The sequence below is a fragment of the Xiphophorus couchianus genome, chromosome 17 (assembly GCF_001444195.1).
Source record: "Xiphophorus couchianus chromosome 17, X_couchianus-1.0, whole genome shotgun sequence".
Taxonomy (NCBI): Eukaryota; Metazoa; Chordata; class Actinopteri; order Cyprinodontiformes; family Poeciliidae; genus Xiphophorus; species Xiphophorus couchianus.
The window spans coordinates 17506271-17525578 of record NC_040244.1 but is presented as its reverse complement, the minus strand read 5'-3'; the positions used below and the strand labels follow the sequence as shown (position 1 = coordinate 17525578).

The following is a 19308-nucleotide window of genomic DNA, read 5'->3' as shown; positions in this document are numbered from 1 at the left end:
CTACTTTCTGAGCAGGTCGTTTACCTTATAATTGATTGGACAAAATATGTTGCAGTGAAACACATCAGCCAGTTTAATACTGAAAAAGCTGATAAAAGCCTAAACCATCTGTAGTGAAGCTTTGTTCACACTATCTGAGTGACTGGACAGTTCTCAGGCTGATCCAGGAACAGAGTCTGGAACATGTGGTTGTAGAAGTCATGATGGTAGAGGCAGGCCCGGGCACAGTCAGGGCTAAAGTTCAACTCCAGGATCTGAGGCTGCATGAACCGCTCACCTGAACCAAGAAGAACATTTATGCCGTTATTAAAATAGTACATAAAAATGAAGAATGTAAAAGCAACACAAAACATATCAATGGTAAACAAGGTGCGTTAGTAAATCAATAACCTTCTGATATTTTAACCAGCTGTACAGGAGGGATCATCAAACAGCGGGACTCCAAATGATTTTTCCCAGCAATAACATTTAAGAGTTTTGGAGCAGTGATTATGATCAAAATAGATGTGCAACAATGTTATAAATCCATACAAGTCAAGAATTATTGTAATACAGAAAGTCCAATCTAGGGCCGAAACGATTCCTCGAGTGATTCAAGTACCTCGATTATTAAAATTCCTTGAGGAAAATGTATCTGTTAATTTATGCTTTATTATTTAGCACACCGTGTTCCAGCCGGGTCAATATTAGTGTTGCACAGCGCTCTCACTTCTGCCTGAGTTGTTGATGAAAGCTAAGTGTTAGCAGCATTTTCAAGTTCGCCCTGGGAGGATTTTATTGATTCATGATAATGTCCAGGGTTTTATTGTTTTTTGGGGGGCCAATAAGCATCCTTAAAATAACTGGCGCGATGCTTGGAGTACGGTAGCTTTTCTCCTCCCGGAGCTGCTGCTTGGTGGCGGTTCAGAGGGAATGGCAGGGAAGAGCGCTGCAGGTGTATTTATACAGGTGAGCGGATAGACTGAACACTGCGGGTGGCTGTTGTGTAGTTGATGCTTATAATGTAACTATAGCTTTACGGATGAACCGGTCCCGGTCTCAACAAAAGGGTGGCGGAACGCATTATAGTGATACAGAGCTGGTAGATGAGTTTCTGTGACAAACTAAGGAGCCAAATTCCATTGCTAACATGAACAGAAAAGCTATAAATGTTTGGGGCAAGGTGAGAGTTCATCTATTAAATTGACGGGAGATGAATACATAAACGAAAAGTTGTTTTTTTTAAAAGAAAATATAAGCGTATTTGTGAGCCTGCTTCTTTATTATTAAACTGAATATAATTTCAGATTTTTGTATAACTTTTCTTCAGGTTAACTTAGAAAGTGAGCTATTATTGTTACAGGTTAATTTCTTAAACTTGTTAGGGAAGTTCAAATATGAACAATTGGGCTGATGCTGGTATTTGATAGTAACACTGCTGTTATGTTAGATTTACCAGTATTTTATTTAATCATTTTTAAAATCCAATTACTCGATTAATCGTAAGAATAATCGAAAGATTACTCGATTACTAATATATTCCGTTTACAACAGCCCACTGTGCCGAGCAGCAGGATCAAGCACAAACCTTTTACAGCAGAAGCTTCCCATTATAGTCTTAATCATAACTGTTATTTTATATTGTACAATGCAAACACTAACTTTAACGGTCCACTATCGTGCTCCCTGGAACAAGCTGGGATATGTTTGTGGCCTATACAAAACATGTCCATTACATTTAATACACAAAATCATTCTCAAATACTGAGATTTCACCTGATCAGTTCTCAATGTAGATCATCACTTTGACAGTAAATGCACAGATATTGTGGGTAACAGAGTGAGACATGGGACTAGCAGAGACTATCGTTCAGTGTTAGCTTGTGCTAATGTCAAACCATGTTCGTGCTGAATAACAATTCAAAGCACACAATATTTTATTATACTTACATTTGCAGATTTGTGACTAACAGTAGGATTATAACCTTCCTTCAGTGCATGTATTTAGGCAAGTCCTGCTCTGTTGGTGTGATTAAAGACCTCCTTCCTAAACTGATCAGCTCAAACTACAACTTTCTTTGGCAAGATTGGAGGGACATTGCAAGCAAAAATAAAATGAAGCTCTGTTCTCTGTGACTGGGAGAATATGACCAACAATGTAGAAGTCTTTGAAACAGGCTGTTTTGCACAAACCAGCACAAAATTTACATATCCCCCCCCCCCCAAAAACAGCTGGGTGTATTTTTGTCTTGTTGTTGTTGTTCTTGGACTGTTTCTAGAAGTAGGAGATATTTAAATGGAAATACTTACCATTTTGCCCTTGACACCACTTCAACATGAGATCCACAGCATAGATGGCCCGGGATGACTGATGTGGACAGATTCCATACGGTGCTGGCCGAGATGAAGCGGCTTGGAAGAATTCCTTGAAAGCCTTAAATAAGCCTGCCTGAAAGAGAAGCAAATGGAAACAGGAATGTCTTCATTAGAACAGTCACGAGCAAGCCCTGATGTATTTGTTTGATTATAAGGGAAATACTGCAGCTATGATGTCTGCTTGTTCTAAGATGCTGAATTGTTTGCACTTTGCAACATGGATCTTTAGATCTTCAACAATCTTGACATGTGTTATTAACCACAAGACAAGTGACAGGCCAGTAAAAATCACATTTATGTCCATGTATGTTGGTTTGAAGCAGGTGATAAACTGACCGTAGTATTCCTTTCCGACTCCTACACCAACATCATGTCAGCAAAACAAGAACTACAAAGATAATTGGCAACTCTGAGCAACTAAATTCCCAGGGTACTACTGGAGAAAAAAGGATGTCCCCTTTATGTTGAAGTCCATTTCCAAACAATCCAAGTTCCAACAGATACAGATTTACACTAGTTGCAGTTATTTGAGTAAATTCAAACAAATCTTTTTCATTGGTATGACGCAACAAAAAACTAGGGATGCACTGATATGAAAATTTGGGCTGACATCAATATCCAATGTAATATTTCTGTTTGGCAAATACCTGATATCTACCAATATCATAATTATTTCACTACACTTTCGAAACCTTAAAAAAAATACCACACCACTGATTTCACCAATGCTTCACCAATTCAGTTAAACTCGCCACAATCCTTTGCTGCATCACCAACACTGTTACATAACCAAAGAAACATGACATGACCAGACACCCCAGTCTAACTCAAATGACTAATATCATCCAATACCAATGTTGGTCCTGATATATTGTGCATCCTAAAAAAATAATCTAATAAATAGAAGGCTTTGCACTTAACTGACTGTGATTGATTGGTTAATGACTGAATTGACAAATATTATTATGACGAAGTGAAGAAGAGTGGGGCGACTTATTGAGAAATTGGTCATTTAATCACATTCCTGAAGAGTCAGTCAGACACAAAGAGGAGAATGAAAGCAAAATGAAAAATCATACCTGACACATCTAAGAAAACGGAGATAGAATGTATAAAAAGAAAAAGATCAAATGGCTGAAAAGAAAAAGAATGAAAGGCAAAAGAAAATGACCCTCAAATAATCCAGTTAAACTACATTAAGGACAGCAGTTGTGTACTGTACTATACAATAGCTCAGAAAAAAGCACCATGGGCAATCATCGCGGAAGCAGAAGAAGATCAGGAGAACACATGAAAATGAAAGAAAAGAAAAGGAATGAAAATAAGAAGAGTGGGGTTTTGGTCCAAACCAAAAAATAAATTGCTTGTTTCCTGTAGCAAAAAAGAGATCACTGATTGAGACTTCAGATGTCCAGAATCACAATGATAATGATGATGATATGGTGACATGAATCTGTAGCTGGGGATTTTGTCATTTTGAACTTTGCAGGCAAAACCAAATCCTACAACTATGCTGGATTGTTTGAAAAGACAGATGGTGCCAAATCAGTGCAGGTTTCTCAGGCGAAGTCTGCAGATGCAAGCTCACCTTCACTTTCAAACAAAATGATGTCAACCCTTGAGAAGATGTGCATCAGAAATTACCCACCCCACAAAAACATGTTATATGTGTATGTGTGTATGTATATATAAATCTAACTGATTAATATTGTAAATAATGCAAATATCACCATATTTACGGTTATATTGTATACATTTCCTACATTGTTCGCACAATTGGAGGTGACTTTTAATCGCATTGTACATGTGTACTGTGACAAATTGAATTGAAGTATAGCTACTACCAGTCCTTTACTTTGAAGTCATTTTTAGTAAAAACTTCAACAACTTACATCACTCTTGAACTTCTACTTCAGTTTAGTGGAAACCACAATGTCAGATTCAAATCAAGATGCATTAACATTCAAAATGTCACATGGCAGGAAAACTAGCAGCTTTACATGTAATGCTTTCTGAATTATGCAGTTGTGTTGAGGAAATACCTAAAAGTGTAAACATTTTTTACAGAAACCTGTTTGTGTCATTTAGTTCTTTATTCAGAAGTCTTCAGCCTCTCTGTTTCACTCTGTACAGTCAGTGCGGTTAAGACTAAACATGATCTTTATACCCTCTACATGCAGAAGGAAAACTGAATGATGTTTTCAAGCTAACATCAGGTGAAAGAAATATGATATGCTTGTAAAATGTTCCCCCCCAAAACAGTATAATTTTATCTAACAATAAATATTGAAAAAAGTCACCCAAGTGGTTTCAGGATTTTCCCAATAAAAGAATAGGCCTATATTCCCAATATTTCATAATTTAGATTCATAGACGAGTATTGTGAGTTACATTTACTTGAGGTGAAGCTGTATGTGTCCTAAGAAGTACTCATGCTAAGTATTTGCTGCATTAATTAAACCAAATTAATTGAAGCTAAATATTTTATCACCAAAAAGGGGAAATGAGTTGGTCCATGTATTCAGGCTTACTTCCACGTCTTTCCATGGATACTGAGGGTACTGTTGCTCAAACATGGGGATGAACTCATCATAGTGAACCTGCAATGATTCCAAAAGAGAGGACAGAAATTCATTCAGACCTGCATCTCAATAAACCAAAAAGATCAGTGAAAAAAATCATTTCTTTCATTAAATTAATTCAAAAAGTGAAACTTGTGTGTTTCTATTAATGATTAGCTAATAAAAACCTAAAATCTGTTTTTGATCAATAAAACACAGACAGCTTCCACAGAGAGAGTGAGCCACTGTAAGTAGATGCTGAATGAAATGTGGAATGAATCTATATAGAGTAATATTAGCTTCACTTTTTGAATCCAGTTGCTGAAATTATGATATTCAAATCTACTGAGGTGTGAAACAAAAGAGCTGCTGGAGTGTTCAAATGAAATTCCATCGTCATAAAATTAGAAATAACCAACAGTCAACATTTTGCAGAAGGATTCCAAAAGTAAAGTACCTGTTTAAGCTGCATTCCTTCTGCATAGTTCATAACAGTGAAGTGTTTCTGGTAGTCATCGAAATGATCCAAAGAGAAGGGCCTAAACAACAGAACAAAGGTTCATTCTGCTGCCAAATGAGTAGGGAAAGGGATCCATTCCGTTTCTCCATCCTGATGGAAAACATTCCTCACTTGTTGGCGAAGCGCAGCCAGAAGACATCATAGACAAAGAGACGCAGTGGCTGCACCGAGCGCAGCATCAGCATGTAGCGAATGTCAAACTTTACCATTCCTACTTCTTCTCTGCTGAATAGCACCGGATCATGCAGGTACTTACACACCACCTGAGGAGAACACACACATACACACACGCAGACACCCTGAGGCCAGTAGGGGAGTGGGCCTCTGTGTAACATCGTATTGATGCCCCAGGAAACAAAACATCATAGAAACTCTGTTCAGATTCATAAGTAATGGATGGAGTAAAATTATCTTCAGTAAAATTTGTTTTAAAGTGAAACAACAAAATTGTGGCAGGCTTTTAGCAATTAATAGCATGATGAATTAAAATGAGATCGATGCAGTTTTGTTTACAGAGACATCATGATCCAATTTATGTATGGGTTGGCTTGTCTGTGTTTTTATTTCCATTGTATCTGTTTTCAGTTGTCATGTTTTGTTCTATATAATCAAAATATCTCCTGGTCTCGCCGATCTGAAGCTAAAAGTCTAACCAGTCTGTGACCAGGGGCCTCACATATCAGAATGTGCAGCTTTCACACTAAAAGTTGGTGTAGGGACAAATTTAGAAAAGTGAGGCACACAAAAAAATTCTGACATATAAAACAATGCACAACACACATGCCTAGGCACCTTTCCTTAATACATCCTAATTTGCAGGAAATGGAGCACATAGTTTGACTCATAATAATTATATATTTTATATAAAAAGGTGCATTTCAGGGTACATGAGTTCACCTTATAAAAATAAAAACTCCAATTCCCTCTGATTCCTTCCACTGGCAATCTTCTCCATCAGAGCAAAAGCCTTCCACAATTACGCAGCACCTTTGCACAGCTATTTGTGTATGTGTGATTATCTACACCTTGTTCACCTTAAAATCATCCACCCCAACTGTTTGGAGTTAATTGCATTTTCCCTAACCCTAACCCGCATTTTCTTTTTCAGTGCATTTCAGGGTTAAATAACTCTGAATGCAGTCAGGTATCAGTGTATGTAGGTGAGTTTTGACCTTTAGTAGTTTGTTATTGCGCAGAGAAAAGCTTTGCATGGCTGCTGCATATTTTCAAGGCAGGTCAAAAGTTTGTGTATATTTATGCAAACTTTCACATCATGTTTATTTTTATATATGTCGACTTGTATTTAAAATATGGCGCCTCACATTTTTTTGGACACTTTATACATGAGGCTCCAGGATGCATGGGGTCTGCAGAGATGTTAGCTGCCCAATGATGTCAAAGACTCATCTTTTTTATAGACTTCAATTAAAATTCTAGATCAGATATTAGCCCCGTAGCTGTAATGATGACACCTGTATCTTCATTGACTAACATGTAAGCATTTTGAGGGTTGACAGTTAAGGGGTTAAATTCAGACAGTCTGGTTTTCACGTTTGGGTTTCATCTCAGACTGACGAGTGTGCTGGTACCTTTGGTGTGCTCTCTCTCTGTCTGATGATACAGTTCAGATTACTGGTGATGTGTGTGTCCAGACCCCGGGCCAAGTTCCACGGCTTACAGATCCAGTAGTTGTCTTCTCCCCTGAAAACCAGTAAGAGGTATTTTAAGGTTCCCATCTGAGTCTGTATGACAACAAGGTTAAGCAGCAGGTTGTGACGATGCCACAAGATTTTCAAACGTCAAGCTGATTTAGAAAACTAAGCCGTGATACTGCTGAGTAAAAAACAGGATCCAACCTGAGTCGTCTCAGCTGATAATGTTTGATGAAGTGTGGAAGCTCCGTCTGGAGGTTGAAGGTCTCTGGAAGCCAGTCAGATGTGGGACCGCCTTTCAGCCTGCGGCCCATGGCAGCCAGGCAGTCCTTCACTGTCACTAAGCTCTCACAGGGGAACTGGTTCAGCATGACATGAGGCCGCTCTTCACTCAGCTTCCTACCACACACGCACACCCACACAAGTTCTGCTCAAACCCAAATCCAACTTATCCGTGATGTTAAGATAATTGTTTAAGTCCTTTGAAGTTATTATAATTTTAAATAAGGAAGAGAGAAGCAAATTGTTAGTAAGTTTTGCAGAGGGGGCGAGATTAAATAAATTCTTCTTCCCACTCCTTTTCAAATATGTAAGCTACACTAGTTTGGTTTGATTATTTTTTATTGTTCCATTTTGGCGTTGCTCTGTGTCATTTGGGTATCGAGTGTGGAGTTAATTGTGTTTATTTTTGTTCATTACATATTTGAAATAAAATCGAATTGAAAATGTTATTTCCTGCTGCTTCCTAAATCATGCTCGTCTGCTGATGAGTAATTATCCCAACAATGAGTCATGTCTGCCTCTGACTGTAACTGGATCTGCTTTTCATGGCACAAATTATGTAACTGGCTCAGAGCTCATGTGTTTAACTGGGTCTAGATCAATCCTGGCCCTCAATGGCCGCTGTCCTGCAACTCTTGTTGCATGTCTCCCTGGTCCCACACACTTCAATCAAATAACTGAATCACCTTCTCAGTGCAGTGAGGTTCTCCAGAGTCTTGCTAATGACCTCACTATTTGACTCAAGTGTGTTGAAGTAGAGACACACCTACAGGACACTGGCCCTCCAGGCCTGGGTTTACTACTACTGCCATAAACTCTTTACTTTGTCTTTGACACAGAAGGTACCCTGGATAGGAGCTCCGTTGTTTTGTGTGTTGGTCGTGATAGACTGCCGTTCACGCTCCATTATCGCTACAGGTATGCTCAGTAGGAGAGATTGCTGCAAAATGAGTGACTCAATGCAATTTTCTAGGTTTCCATAGACGAAAAACTTCACCAATTTGAATAATAAACTGAACTTGACTGCATGAATTGACTGTATGTCTGTACATAAAAAAGTTACATAGCATATGTATTTAATCAGGAAAATTAATTCATGCAACAAAAAGATTTTAGATACTGTGTATAAAAATCTCATTGAATGTGCACCTGCGAGGGACACCAGTGTCTGAAGGACAAAAATAGACAGTCCAGAATCACCAGTATAAGCTGAGGATGCTGGGAGGCTTATACCAAAGGCAAACAAAACTAAAGGCCAATGAATTGTGGGTGGCTCAATTCGCTTCGCTCTGGAAGTCAGTAAGAACAACTCATTTATACCAAAGGCAACAAGGTTCCTCACCAAGAGTCACATGTGACGTTGTGGCTGCTGGTTTGTGAGCTTGTTGCAATCTTTTTTATTATGTATTGTAAATATTTTAGTCACCATGTGAAGCCAAAGGCAGAGTTCCACATCTGTGAACAATATAGATTATTATTACTATGATAATTGAATGGGCTTTTTGACTTCTGACAACAATTTCTGTGATTAGGTTGCTAAATAAATAAACAGAACTGGAATGAAACAACAAAATGTTTTGCTGCTAGGTTCATCTAATTACCAAGCAGCAGCATCTGCCTTCAACAGTTTCTATAACTGATAATAACACATATTCTAATTTACTGAGATTACCTTTAAACTGCAATCCGATATTCCAAACATTTTCTGTTTGCTTAACTTGGGCCTGATGACTCTCTTCTCCTCCATAGCTCTGACCAGGATGTGTGGTGCTAACCTGTAGTCTTTGATGTGATCATAATTCCAAATGATGTCAGCCTCATCCTCTTCCTCCACCAGAATAAAGCGAGGATGTGTCAGGTTGTGTCTTACTTGAGACATTTGAGTGAAGACTCTGGAATCAAAGGCAGATCAACTTAAAAGATCTGCGGCTGAAGCCTTGGTATCACAGCAGACCTCCTGAAGTCCGATGGTTTCCAGCTTCCATCCTCCACCGGTGTGTTGCTGAGGTCAGACTTACTTGAGGATTTTGTCGTTGGGAACAGTAGAAGGCTGGATTTCAACAGGAAGCTGTTCCTTGTTCTCTCGTGCGATGGCCTGGAAATATGAACCCGGAGAACTTTACAGACTTGGAAATATGCCGTTTGATTAGAAGAAGCATCTCAGTCGATGAGAATTCAATTCAAACAGTAAAACTGATTCGTTGCTCAAAGAGTGATGCAGCTGAACTATTTATTTCTATTTATTCAGATGATTCTAGTTAACAGCTAATGAAAACTAAAAATTCAAATATTACATAAGATCAAAACATTTTTAATGCAGAATTGTTCTGGTGTGGACTGGAGTCAGATTCAAGTCACTCAAAGTTTGCACTTGACTTGACATGGAACCCTTCAGGCTTACTGTCATGATGTCTGGGTGTTAAGAGTTTTTGTTATGGAGTTTTATTTTTCATAGTGTAGTTCCATACGTTTGTTATTCAAAGACTTTGCTTTACTCTTGTATGTAGGTTTGTGTTCAGTTTTGTGTCTAGATTATCAAGTTTTATTTGTGTTCGTTATTTTGTTTAAGTTGGTCCTTTGCTCATCTATTTCTCTAGTGATTCTTTTCCTGTCTTCATTTTCCTGGTTCTGTTTTCTCAGTATTTTTGCTTTACTTTTTACTGCTAGTTCAAGTATTTTGGTTTCCCTGTCTGTTGTTCCGTACCTCAAAGCATCATGATACTGCCTTTGCTTTGTTTCTCATTCTACTCCACAGTTGTAATAGTTTTTACATTTTGTGCAGTTTATGCCTTTTCTTAGTTTTAATGTTCTTCACTTGTTCCTTTTATCTTGGTTCTGCTGCTGCCTCGTCTGTCTCTTCTCCAGCCTTATCATATTTCCCTGTCAAGTCTCATTTTTTGGTTTTCTTAGAGCTCTGTTCAGGTTGTTTATCCATTTAGCTGTTTGCAGTTATGTTTTTTACTTTTGATTTCTGTCTAGTCTGTTTGGTTTCAGTACTCTGCCTTAGCCTTTTTGCTCCTGTTAACCTCATGTTGTCATGTATGACATATGCATGAGTGATGAATAACTATAATGTATTGTTATTAAGTACCATTGTACCTAGGTATTTTGGCTTTCCAGCACTACTTTCTTTTCAAATATTTCAGATATGCTCTATAAAGAGATCTGTGAATAATCTGGAGTCACATTTCAAAGAAAACTCCACAAACAGGTGAATCTGAATAGGCGGAGTGGAGTCAGAGGTACAACTAACTGTTTTCATTATGTTTGGGTCAGTAATGAATTTCTATAAGACAAATTCAAATATCTGTGTTTATTTGAGACAGCCATGGTAACACCCAGACAGAGGATGAGATGTAACATCATTTTAGGTTTCCATCTGAACTACATTGAACTTGTGGCTGTTTGCCTCTAAGGCAAAAAGAATAATCTGTGTTTATTTGCGTCCATTAAACCACGGCCTCAAGTGTTGCTGTAAGTGACATCATCAGAGCACCAACCATGGCTCCACCACTCCTTCCTGCCCATCGTCACATCCATGATAATAAATACACATATGACATATTCTCTCTCTCACTTTTGTGGTAATTGTATGCTCCAGACCTGAACACTGACCAGTCAGATAGCAGTGGAAGAAATAAGCATGCACCTCGTTTTTCTGTTAGTTGGAGGAATATATTGTGTTGTTGTTCAACCGACGCTGAAAGAGCTCAGGGTCAAATGATCTGGAAGCCGTCATCAAAGTTTGTCCTTTGATTAAGTGTCCAAAGTGATTGTCCTCACCTCATAGTAAGAATCTGCTGGTTCTGTGACGGCACTGCTCACTCCTTCCAGATCATCATGTATCCACGGTAACAACCGGCATCTCCGTAGCAACGGGTTGGTCTCCCCATATGCATAATCGCGGGTTACTTCATCTGTGCAAGTGGGAAAGTGGGGTGCTTGTAACAGAATCAAACAAACAGTAACTGACAGGAAAAGACATCAAAACATTAAACGGTTCCTCAAACCAGTGTTGTAGTACTTGAGACCGGTCTTGGTCTCGAGACCATTTTTGATGGTCTCAGTCTCGTCTCGGACTCGACCGCATTTGGTCTCGGTCTTGTCTCGGTCTCCGGCTGTTGAAATGGATTATTAATGATGACTATTATTTCATAAAGGGTTTGAATACTTTTATTATTTTACTCATGTATATTATGTATATATATCCAATGCATTAAAGGTCACAGTTTGCTGTGACACTAACTGCAGTTTCTGTGTGACAAACTGTTTGCCTTTTGGAGGCTGCTGCAACAGGAAATGCCTGACCACAATTGAGCTCACTGAAAGGGCCAATGGTTACTCTGGGGCCCCTGACCTACACTGGTGCAAACTTGTAAGTTGAACCAAAGGACAATAGATGGGTTTTTCCACCTAATTGCCTTAGAGATTAAACTGTCGACTTTGCAGTAACGTATGTACGGAGGTCAGTTGAGATAAAGTTCCCTAATGCAGACGTGTTTGTGGTTAAAGTGTCGACGCCTCAAGGCTGCAGGTGTTCCATCTGTGACCTATTTGTCAGAAACTGCCTGTACTTCTTTTTTTTTTCTATTCTTGTATGTTCAAGGAACTCAGCCATAGGCTGTGTGGTCAAGTCTGTATAAAAGGAAGCCCCTGAACGACAGAGAACTCAGAGACTCCTTTGACACTCGTGTGTGTTCACTCTTGACGCTCACTGTGTGTTAATGTGATTTTCTCCAATTGCAATTGCTGTAATAAACTTGTACTTTTGCTCTGATGTCTGCCTCCTAGATTGATGTTGTTTTAACAGGGCGCTGAGGACTCGGAATTTTATTTCAAGACCAGTCAAGACCGCAACTGTGAAAATATCACTAAACTTACAGCATACTGTCCAGTTTATTTGTTAACATGTTTGTTTTCACTGGATGCAAAATGCACCAGTTATGTGAAACTTCTGTTAAAATCATTTGAAGGCTCAGAATCAGTCCAGTACCAATCCACATTCTCAGGGGAGAAAGACTCACTTGGTGTAAATTAAATTTTAGCTATTGGAGTAACGCTTAAGAGAAATTTATTTAATCAAAGAATGTCGGCTGCACTGATTGCAGTTTTCTGGCCGATCCCTGGTTACCAATCTTTAAAGAGCCTGACCTGCTGATTTTGATTTTGGTTTATATGAATTTTTTTTTGTCTGAAATGTTGCTAAATATAGCAAGAAAGTTGCTAAGTTGGCAACAGTGGGGTGAATATTGTTAACCCTACTGTTAACCCCACTGCCCACCAGGTTCAGACCTGACCCGGTGGACCGGTCTGTCAGTCAAACCTCTCATTGTAGAGCACAAGGGGACAGAGGCTGATTTTTAAACCTTTGCTGACGAAGATAAGATTATGGGATACGATGTAAGTAACACAAGTAAGTATCGGCCGATCACGATCCCCCAAAATTAAGGAAATCGGCGCCCAGAAATCAACTGGTCGATAAATCAGTTGGCCAATAAATGTATCCTATTATGTATATGTACATGTACAGTATATGTCTATAATGTAAACAGCACTGCCAGAGATGCAATAAGTTCATAGCAGGTGTGTGAATGACCTAATGATCGGACTGCTGATTGCAGCCAGTCCACATTACTACCAGAACTAGAGGGCCCCAAAACCAAATTTCACTTAGGGCCCCATGGAGGCTTGGGCCGGCCCTGGACTGGAGCCTCACTGACAGTGCTGATTTCTGACATGAATGATATGGGCAAATGCCCAGTGCATTATCTTTTTTAGATAAGCAGAACAAAGAGTTTGTTCTTTTAATTTGTGCTTTTAATATTGGTAAAATTTATTTCAGCTCCAAGTATTTAATATCTAGGTGTTTTTATGGGAATGTGAATCTTTCAGATCAATTTGATTAGCAATTTTGATCATATTTCACATTTTATTGTGTCATGTAGTGCGGGGCACTGGTCTTGGTCTTGACTCGGTCTCAACTTCCCTCTGTCTTGGTCTTGACTTGGTCTCTGACCCTAAAAGTCTTGGTCTTGTCTCGGTCTCGATACACTCTGGTCTTGGTCTTGTCTTGGTCTCGGGTTAGGTGGTCTTGACTACAACACTGCCTCAAACATATAATTCCTCAGCATTTGTTTTTTATACTTCCAAACTTTCCGGTCATAAGTACCTAAACATCACGTTACAAGTCCTGGATCAGATCCTATCTCTGTGAAAAGACAAGCTACAGAGAACCATTTTAAAATAAACTAACTTTGCAAATTCTTTTGGGAAAAACCCCAGTCAGGTTGTTTTTTTTTAATCGTTTCTCTACAAAAAAAAAAGATGTATCAAAGCAATGCCTGCCATCTTGAAAGTGAAGTTCAAAATGGCTGCACAAAAGGACCACAACATTGGGTATTTTACGCTTGCAAGTGTTTTTGTTTTTTGGTCAAGGGAGAAAGGACACGTGAACTTGAGTCGCAGGCTTAACTTAATTACTAACATAATTTAGTTATGTATGTGACTATGGTTCTTTAATCCCAGATTAAAGGGCGCTGCTGGAAGCACTGAGTCTCTGGCCGTCAGTAGGGATGAAGCAGAACTCACTGTCCAGATCAGAGTTGTGCAGAACTGCACAGGCTGAAAGGTTACAAAGCTTCTCCAGCTGATGCAACATAAACATATCTGCATGCTTCCATCCTGATGTCCAATGCTGTAGTATGGAGAGGAAATGTACTTCTAGGTCTTGGAATCAAGCTACGAAAATGTTTTGTTAAGGAATATTCTTTCGATGATTAACAATAGTGAAACACTGTTTTGATCATAGAAAGTCAGAATAAATGAACAGTGATTCTCAGAGGTCAAGGTCTCTCCTCTAGGGAGATTCTCTCAGTCTTTCCCTCTCTGGTTAACTGGTACCTCTGTCCCGAAATCAAACCTGGTTCAAAGGAGATTCAGTGGAAAGAAGAAAAACATATTCTCTGAAAACCTCCCTTACCAGTTTCACAAGAAAAACACCTGCTCAGAAACCTTCATTATCAGTTCATTCTGCCCAGTAAACAAGTTAAAGTTTTATTTTCCAAGACAATGTCTAAAGACAAAGTCACTTTCATAGGCAGGAGAGCAGCAAAGTCTAGAAAGGGTACCAGGGTGTGTGTTTGGATCAGGCTGTGTGTTTGGATCAGGTTGTGTCCTTACCACCTTCTTGCAGATCTTGCAGAGGCCAGAGCAGAGTGTAGGCCAGCTGACCCTGCATGTAGAAGAAGGGGGCCATGCAGCAGCTGGGATGGTCCAAGTGCTGCACCTGGGAGCCAAACTCATCCATGATGTACCACACAGGAACTTTTTCTTCTGCTGACTGCACACACACACACACCCACACACACCCCCACACAGCAGAGAAGGGGGCTGAAACACATGCTGACAGAGAGGGAGATGTAGTGTGAAGCCGTTCTCAGACTTGCCCCCTGGGACAGCTGGTAGGTCTGGTTGTATTTCCACATGCGCTCCAATATCAACTCCACTACGTCTGGAGGAGGGTCCTCGCCGTGGAAGTCCACCCCCATGAGGGAGGCCATCCTGGGCAGCAGTCCCGGAATCTGCTCCAGCTGCTGCCGGGCGTGCTCCACCCGGTATGTCCAAGCATGGTCAACCAGAAAGATGCTGCAGGAGGAGCGCAGAAAGCCTGGTTGGAAATGGGATTCCAACCATTTCAGCAGCATGTTGTGAAAAGCATCACTATGTGTCAGCAGTAGGCATCAGCAGCTCCACCTGTAAAAATGTTCAAGCTTGTAGATCTGGTGACATCTTTGCTCATCTTTCTCCCTCATGTATAGTCATGGGCCACTGTATTAGGCACACCTTGTGTCAGTTAATATGATAGCAATACACAGCTGACCATCATCATACCAGGTAACCATGTCCAGTTTTAATGTGTGTTAAATAGAGTTGAAATTATCCATCAGATTAATCAGTCATTGAAGTAATCGTCAACTAATTTAGTAATTGATTAATCATTAGCTGGAGTATACAAACTCAAAAAAAGACAAGCAATTAACCCAAACCGTACAACATATATATCCATTTTGCATTTACAATTATGCTGAAAAATGTTATTACTAAGTAATATGTGATGACTATTAATCTGATGGTCATGTTTTATGTCTTTGTTCTAAATGAACCTGTCTGGCTTGGTCTAAAGCAAAGACAGAAAAAACACAGAACCCACTCATTTTAATACTACATCTAGCTCCAGGGCAGAGTGCAGACTGTGCAAAGTCAGCATTTCCTATCGTGCAGGCTCGACAAACAACCTGCACAGCCCCTGACATGGAGCTCTAACCGGACTGCTCATGAGTTTTCTGGTGTCTCTCTATCATGTATCTGGTATGAAATAAAACAGTGATTTTCACAGTCATTAAGTTTTCCCACAACAAATATTTTTTTAAAAGTTGCATTTTATTGCATTTCAGACAATAAAATGTTTATGTAAAATGTTTATGTTGTTATTTTAAAAAAGACCTGAATCATTTCTAACATAACATAACGTATATAAAAAAGCTTAAGTGGTTCAATAAAAAATCTACAGAATGTGTTGAGTTTTTATCTGATTAATCGTGTGTACCATGTATTTAATACCTTGTGGGGACCATTTTTCCTGACACATACTACGTGGATGGGGAGCCACTGTTCAAAGCCTGGACCCCACAAGGGGAAACGTTGCTTGTGGATCAGCGGTTAGGTTTAAGACTAAGGTGTGAACTGAGTTTTGGTTAGGGTTATGTAATTTTTGTTTGTGCTGCTTTGGTATCTGATATATTAAAATTATTTTTTAGGTCATTCAGAGGTCATCCTCCCGATCTTCCCCCAAAACAAACCAAAGTGGGTTACTTTTTTCAGTGCTCCATTTGTGTAGTAGTGATGTGTCGGTCGCGAACGATCCGGCTCTAAGAGCCGGCTCTTTGAAGTGAACGATTGGAACCGGCTCCACAATGGGAGCCGTTTTAGGATCCTATTTGGGAGCCGGGTTTTTTTCTACAGTATATCGCGGTCACTCCGCCTCCCTGTCGTTGTGCTTGTGCTCTGCAAGTGCCAGAGCCGATAGTTTTTCCCCACATCGTTTTTTTTTTGTCCTGCGGTGCCTCGCTGTCTCTCCCCCCCTTCTCTCTCTCCTTGCGCGTTTTGCTCTTCTGCCAGTGCTAGAGCGGAGAGTTTTTTTCCCTCGGTCGGTCCACTGCCCTCATGTCAAGCGTGTGCTCCACACATCTGACCAATCACACATAGTTTCAATTAATAATGTGGAGGTAAAACACTGAAAAAAAAGTTTATCTCCACTTTTTTTGTGGAAACGGCAGGCAATTGGCCAAGCTGTATAGCGTTTGTCGGCAGGTGTTTATGTACAGACACTCAGTCAGCGTCAAGAAGCACAGAAAGAAGGGGAGTCAGTGTGAGAACTGAATAGGTGAAAATAAATGAGTGACAGAAAACGGAGCAAGATTTGGACTCATTTTAATACTACATCAAGCTCCAGGGCAGAGTGCAGACTGTGCAAAGTCAGCATTTCCTATCGTGCAGGCTCGACAAACAACCTGCACAGCCACATGCGGACATCACACGCATCGGTATTGCTATAGCATTGTTATGAGGCATTTTTACTCATCATAAGTGCTTAACAATGTCAATAAATGGACTGAACCTATATAGCGCTTTTCCAGTCATTTTGACCACTCAAAGCGCTTTACACTAGAGTCACATCCACCCAGTCGCACTCACAAACACACACACATTTATACACTGATACGCAGATCGGTAGGCAATTTGGGGTTAAGTGCCTTGCCCAGAGGCACATTGACATGTGGCAGGAGGAAGCTGGAATCGAACCTACAACCTTCCGATCGCAAGACGACTACTCTACCATAGAGCCACAGTCGCCCCCAATGTCAATAATGAAACAAAATATTATAAAATTAGGTTTAAGCTATTAATTAATTAATAATGTCAAAAATATATATGGGGAGCCGTTTGGGAGCCGAAAGAGCCGGCAGTAAGAAGAGCCATTAGAGCCGCATCTCGAAAAGGAGCCGAAAATCCCATCACTATTGTGTAGCACTATTAGTGCTGGTGGATGACCTAAAAAATTATTTTTAATATCTCAGAAACCAAAGCAGCACAAATAAAAGTTTTATCGCCACATAAGGAGCACAAACCACTGAGGCTATTTGCTGGAATGTTTCACGTGGTGGGGTGTCAACTTCACTCAGCTGATAGTCATTCGTGTCCTGAATAAGCGACATGTTTTTACGGTCTTCACCTGGTTGGATCGGAGACTTCCAGCCCACTTTCCCGAGTAACAACCACTTTACACCCAATCACCACTCCATAATTGCCTTTTTTCCTCTCCCCATTTTCCCCATCTTCCTCCTGCTGGACCTGCATTATTCCAAACACCTCGCCGGCATCGTAGACCTGCGGAGAGGTAGAGAACACGGCGAACCCCGCGGGATTACAGCAGAACCCGCGTTAACGCGACACTTCATGCAGGTGAGCTCTGGGTGGTGAGAATGCTCAGTGCTCACCTCGTTGGTGATCTTGTGATAGAGGCTCTTCCAATAGACCTGAGGGACCCCTGAGGACTGCAGGGCCCCACCCTGCAGCGCCACGAAGGCCCCGAACCCCTCATCCGGGTCATCATTCAGTCCTTCTGGGTTTGTTAACATCTCCAGGACAACGTTCCAACTCACGTGCGAGCAGCTGCTGCAGACCAGGAAGAAAAGTTATTTTTCGTGTGTGCTTGGTAACCATCTTGAATACGCATGGTCGCCACCTAGTGGTCTGGAAAGTGAATGAGTAGTAGTTTCTTCTTTCAGATTTTCCCTTCAGCGAATCAAATCTTTGTCTCATTCAGTCCTGCACTGTCCTGTCTCTACCTGAAGCCACCAACTGTGTGAAACTAGAGTTTTTCTTCACTTCACACCCAGCAGTGCTCCCCACCTTATTATTCAGCCAGCTGAATTTTACACACAGGACGTCTTCACGTCCTCTGAAGACGTCCTGTGTGTAAAAGATCTAAAGAGGCAAAAATAAAGAAAAAGTCAAATCCAACCAGTCTCATGTTCCCTCCAAGAGACACATCAACAGATTTTATAGTGGAAGAGAACACATAAAAGAATTACAATATATATATGCTAACATTTCTGCACATATATATGTGCATCTCAATATATATATATATATATATATATATATATATATATATATATATATATATATATATATCTGCGACAGACTGGCGACCTGTCCAGGGTGTACCCCGCCTCTCGCCCGGAACGTAGCTGGAGATGGGCACCAGCAACCCTCCCGACCCCATTAGGGACAAGGGTGACCAGAAAATGGATGGATGGATGGATATATATATATATATATATATAGAAACTAAAATCTTATTCAGATCAATTTCAAATAACACTTTTCTAGCAGAAATAATTAAAATTCTGGTTTAACTCTCTGTCTTTGTGTAAAGGACAGGGTCCACCCTGAACAGGTCACCTGACTGTAACAGATACACTGTAAAACACAGTAAGTGGTCCTTATTTCAGAAAAATCATACGATCTCATGGCCTCAAAAATATCAGGTTTTCAAAACATAAAAATGTTAATATGTGCAAGTTGTACATCTTAAGTTTACACAACTCAACTAACTTGATACTTTTGAGTTACATTAACTTGTGCAATTCTAGTGAGCACAACTGAAGTTAACTGAATAAATCTGAGTATGTTGTAATTACTGGAACAAATCCTAAAGCTTTTTTTTTAAGTAGAAACCACTTATATAAAAAGAAAACTACTTAATTGAAATACTTCCTGGCTCCTGCTTTTTATTTGTTTCTCTGCTCAAACTTTAACAGTTAATATACAAAGCAGTGATAGTTTGCAAATTTTTTTTCAGAAAACATAATTA

At 39.9% G+C, this 19308-nt stretch overlaps 1 protein-coding gene and 1 long non-coding RNA gene across 6 annotated transcripts; one reads left to right on the top strand and one right to left on the bottom strand.

Annotated features, from left to right (window-relative positions):
- Window positions 1-4: 4 nt before the first annotated feature.
- ttll12 (tubulin tyrosine ligase-like family, member 12) lies at window positions 5-18143 on the bottom strand. Of its 5 annotated transcripts, none has more exons than XM_028044328.1 (16): window positions 17662-17805; window positions 15675-15734; window positions 15123-15206; window positions 14816-15036; window positions 14550-14709; window positions 11381-11488; window positions 11154-11287; window positions 9389-9465; window positions 9146-9262; window positions 7293-7487; window positions 7026-7137; window positions 5548-5699; window positions 5374-5455; window positions 4887-4955; window positions 2290-2428; window positions 5-277 (listed from the first exon to the last, which is right to left on the bottom strand). In XM_028044328.1, the coding sequence occupies exons 3-16, from the start codon at window positions 15166-15168 to the stop codon at window positions 126-128; spliced, it is 1764 nt and encodes a 587-aa protein (XP_027900129.1). In that variant the 5' UTR covers window positions 15169-15206; window positions 15675-15734; window positions 17662-17805; the 3' UTR covers window positions 5-125. The 5 variants fall into 5 exon arrangements, with proteins under 5 accessions (XP_027900129.1, XP_027900130.1, XP_027900127.1 ...); XM_028044329.1 differs by having other exon boundaries at window positions 14816-15014; XM_028044326.1 differs by lacking the exons at window positions 15123-15206; window positions 15675-15734 and adding an exon at window positions 17927-18143 and having other exon boundaries at window positions 14816-15014; window positions 17662-17816.
- Window positions 15732-17520, top strand: LOC114161179 (uncharacterized). Its single transcript, XR_003598956.1, has 2 exons — window positions 15732-16275; window positions 17458-17520. It is a non-coding gene; the product is annotated as an uncharacterized LOC114161179 (long non-coding RNA).
- Window positions 18144-19308: the final 1165 nt, after the last annotated feature.

Excerpts from the sequence above, each read along its gene's own strand:
- ttll12 (XM_028044326.1), bottom strand. The coding sequence starts at position 18,067 with ATGTTAACAAACCCAGAAGGACTGAATGATGACCCGGATGAGGGGTTC. Across the intron at positions 11,288-11,380 it reads TCTCAAGTACTACAACACTG|ATGAAGTAACCCGCGATTAT; the intron begins GTTTGAGGAACC and ends CCACTTGCACAG. Across the intron at positions 2,429-4,886 it reads ATCCATGGAAAGACGTGGAA|GCAGGCTTATTTAAGGCTTT; the intron begins GTAAGCCTGAAT and ends CTTCTCTTTCAG.